Consider the following 2,307-nt stretch of genomic DNA (forward strand, 5'->3'; position numbering starts at 1 on the left):
GTACGTCGCCATCTCCAACCTGCCGGCAGCCACCTTCCAGGTGGGACCCCAGCCCTGACGCCGGGCTTGATGGGCCCGTCGGTATTCCCGGGGATACTGGGGTGGGGGGTCCCATGTGGGGCTGGGGGAGGGAGGATCTGCGGGTTGGCAGGCAGGCAGGAGGGGATGGCAGCCTGGCCCCCCGCGGTTCTGACCTGCCTGCCCGCCGCCCCGCAGGTCACCTACCAGCTGAAGATCCTGACCACGGCCGTCTTCTCCGTCCTGATGCTCCGCAAGAGCCTGTCGCGCCGGCAGTGGCTGTCGCTGCTGCTGCTGTTTGCCGGCGTGGCCATCGTCCAGGTGGAGCAGGGCCAGGCGGGCGGGCGGAGCTCCCTGGGCTCGGCCCCCCAGAGCTACGCGGTCGGCCTGGTCGCCGTGGTGGTCTCCTGCCTCTCCTCGGGCTTCGCCGGCGTCTACTTTGAGAAGATCTTGAAGGGCAGCTCGGCCTCCGTCTGGCTCCGTAACGTGCAGCTGGGCATCTTCGGGACCCTGCTGGGGCTGCTGGGAATGTGGTGGGCCGAGGGGGCGGCCGTGGCCACCCAGGGCTTCTTCCACGCCTACAGCCCGCTGGTGTGGGGCGTGGTCCTCAACCAGGCCTTCGGCGGCCTCCTGGTGGCCGTGGTGGTGAAGTACGCGGACAACATCCTCAAGGGCTTCGCCACCTCGCTCTCCATCGTGGCCTCCACCGTGGCCTCCATGTACCTCTTCGGCTTCCGCCTGCACCCGCCCTTCGCCCTGGGGGCCGGGCTGGTCATCGGGGCCGTCTACATGTACAGTCTGCCCAAGGCCGGGCCGCCCCTGGGCCCCCGCCAGGAGCCCACCGCCCCGCCGCCCCTTGGCAAGGAACCCAGCGAGCCGGGCTACCCGCCCAAGTCAGTGCTGGTCGAGTGAGGCCTGCTAGCGGGGTGGGGTGGGGGGTCTCTCCTGGGCTGTGAGCCCCTCCTGGTCTCCCCTGCCCCCTCCATCTGTCCTTGCCCCCCACATCTCTCTGCCCCTCCTACCTTGGCTCCTGCCCCAAGTCTCCCTCACTTGAGAGGTCTTTGGGGGGGAAGCATGTCCCCCTTTTCCACCCCCTCCAAAGATTCTGCTGCTGCTCCCCTCTGGATCCCCCGCCCCACATCTGTCCCCCACCCTGCTCCACTTCAGACCCTGTTCCCTCTCCTGGGGCAGGATGACGGACACCTGACGCTCAGCCCAGGAGAGGCATTTAGGTGCACACTACAGGGGGGAGAGGTTATGTGGGGGTCACCTCCACCCCCCAAGAGACCATGATTCCTCCCCCCCACCCCCCGAGCCGCAGGGGTCGGCAAATGGATTGAGCCAGAGGATTATTTTTGTACGATACCAAAGCAGCCCCGATGGACGGTGCATCAAGACGGGGGGCGGGAGGGAGCCCCCAGGAATGGCTTGGCCATAACAAGCTGGCATGTGGCGGAAGGACTCGCCACCCTTCCAAAGGGTGATGATTGGCCCGGGCAGCGTGGGAGTGCCGCCCCCTGGACTCCCCACAGCACCCCCTTTGTCGGAGTACTGTCACGCACAGCCCCCCAACTTGTTAAGTTGGGGGAAGGTGCTGGGAGCCAGGACTCCTGGGTTCTTTCCCTGGATCTGGAAGGGGAATGAGATCTAGTGGTTAGAGCAGGGGGTGCTGGGAGCCAGGACTCCTGGGTTCTCTCCCCGGCTCTGGGGGGGGGGGGGGAATGGGGTCTAGTGGATAGAGCAGGGGGGCTGGGAGTCAGGACTCGCTGTCTGTAAATTTCAGCTGAGTTCCTCCCCCAGCTCTGTGACTCAGTTTCCCCCGGGTGTTCCAGGACGCGGAACTGGGGCTCGGCTGGGTGGGAGCCATTAATTACTAATCCATATCTCCCCGGCGGGAGGCGGTGTCCCTGGGCGGGCAGATCCCGGGGGCAGTGGGGACAGAGGCTGCTGTGGTACCACACAGCGGGGAGCAGCCGGTGTGAATGTGCATCGCCCCCCGACTCCACTGCAAACCCCTTCCCAGCAGCTGGGGGGCTGGTCCCATTGCCGCTGCTGGGGGCTATCCCCAGGGACTCCATGGAGCGATGGCTGATGGACACCGGGGGGGCTGGCCCCTACCTCAGACAAATGAGATGACAAGATATATTTTGTCGCTCTACCCTATGCTGCTATTGAGGGGTGGGGGCCTGGGAGCCAGGACTCCTGGGTTCTCTCCCCGGCTCTGGGATGGCAGTGGAGTCTAGTGGTTAGAGGAGGGGGGAAGGGGGACTGGGAGCCAGGACACCTGGG

At 66.1% G+C, this 2,307-nt stretch overlaps 1 protein-coding gene across 1 annotated transcript; it reads left to right on the plus strand.

Moving 5' to 3' along the window:
- Nucleotides 1-4: 4 nt before the first annotated feature.
- LOC112122342 (UDP-galactose translocator) lies at nt 5-1,675 on the plus strand (the record flags this gene model as incomplete). Its single annotated transcript, XM_024221166.2, has 2 exons — nt 5-40; nt 217-1,675. Coding segments are annotated over 2 exons (750 nt in total), but the record flags the coding sequence as incomplete, so codon positions are not given.
- Between the last annotated feature and the right edge of the window lie 632 nt (nt 1,676-2,307).

The sequence above is a fragment of the Terrapene carolina genome, unplaced genomic scaffold, assembly GCF_002925995.2.
Source record: "Terrapene carolina triunguis isolate 2854851 unplaced genomic scaffold, T_m_triunguis-2.0 Scaffold49197, whole genome shotgun sequence".
Classification (NCBI taxonomy): domain Eukaryota; kingdom Metazoa; phylum Chordata; order Testudines; family Emydidae; genus Terrapene; species Terrapene triunguis.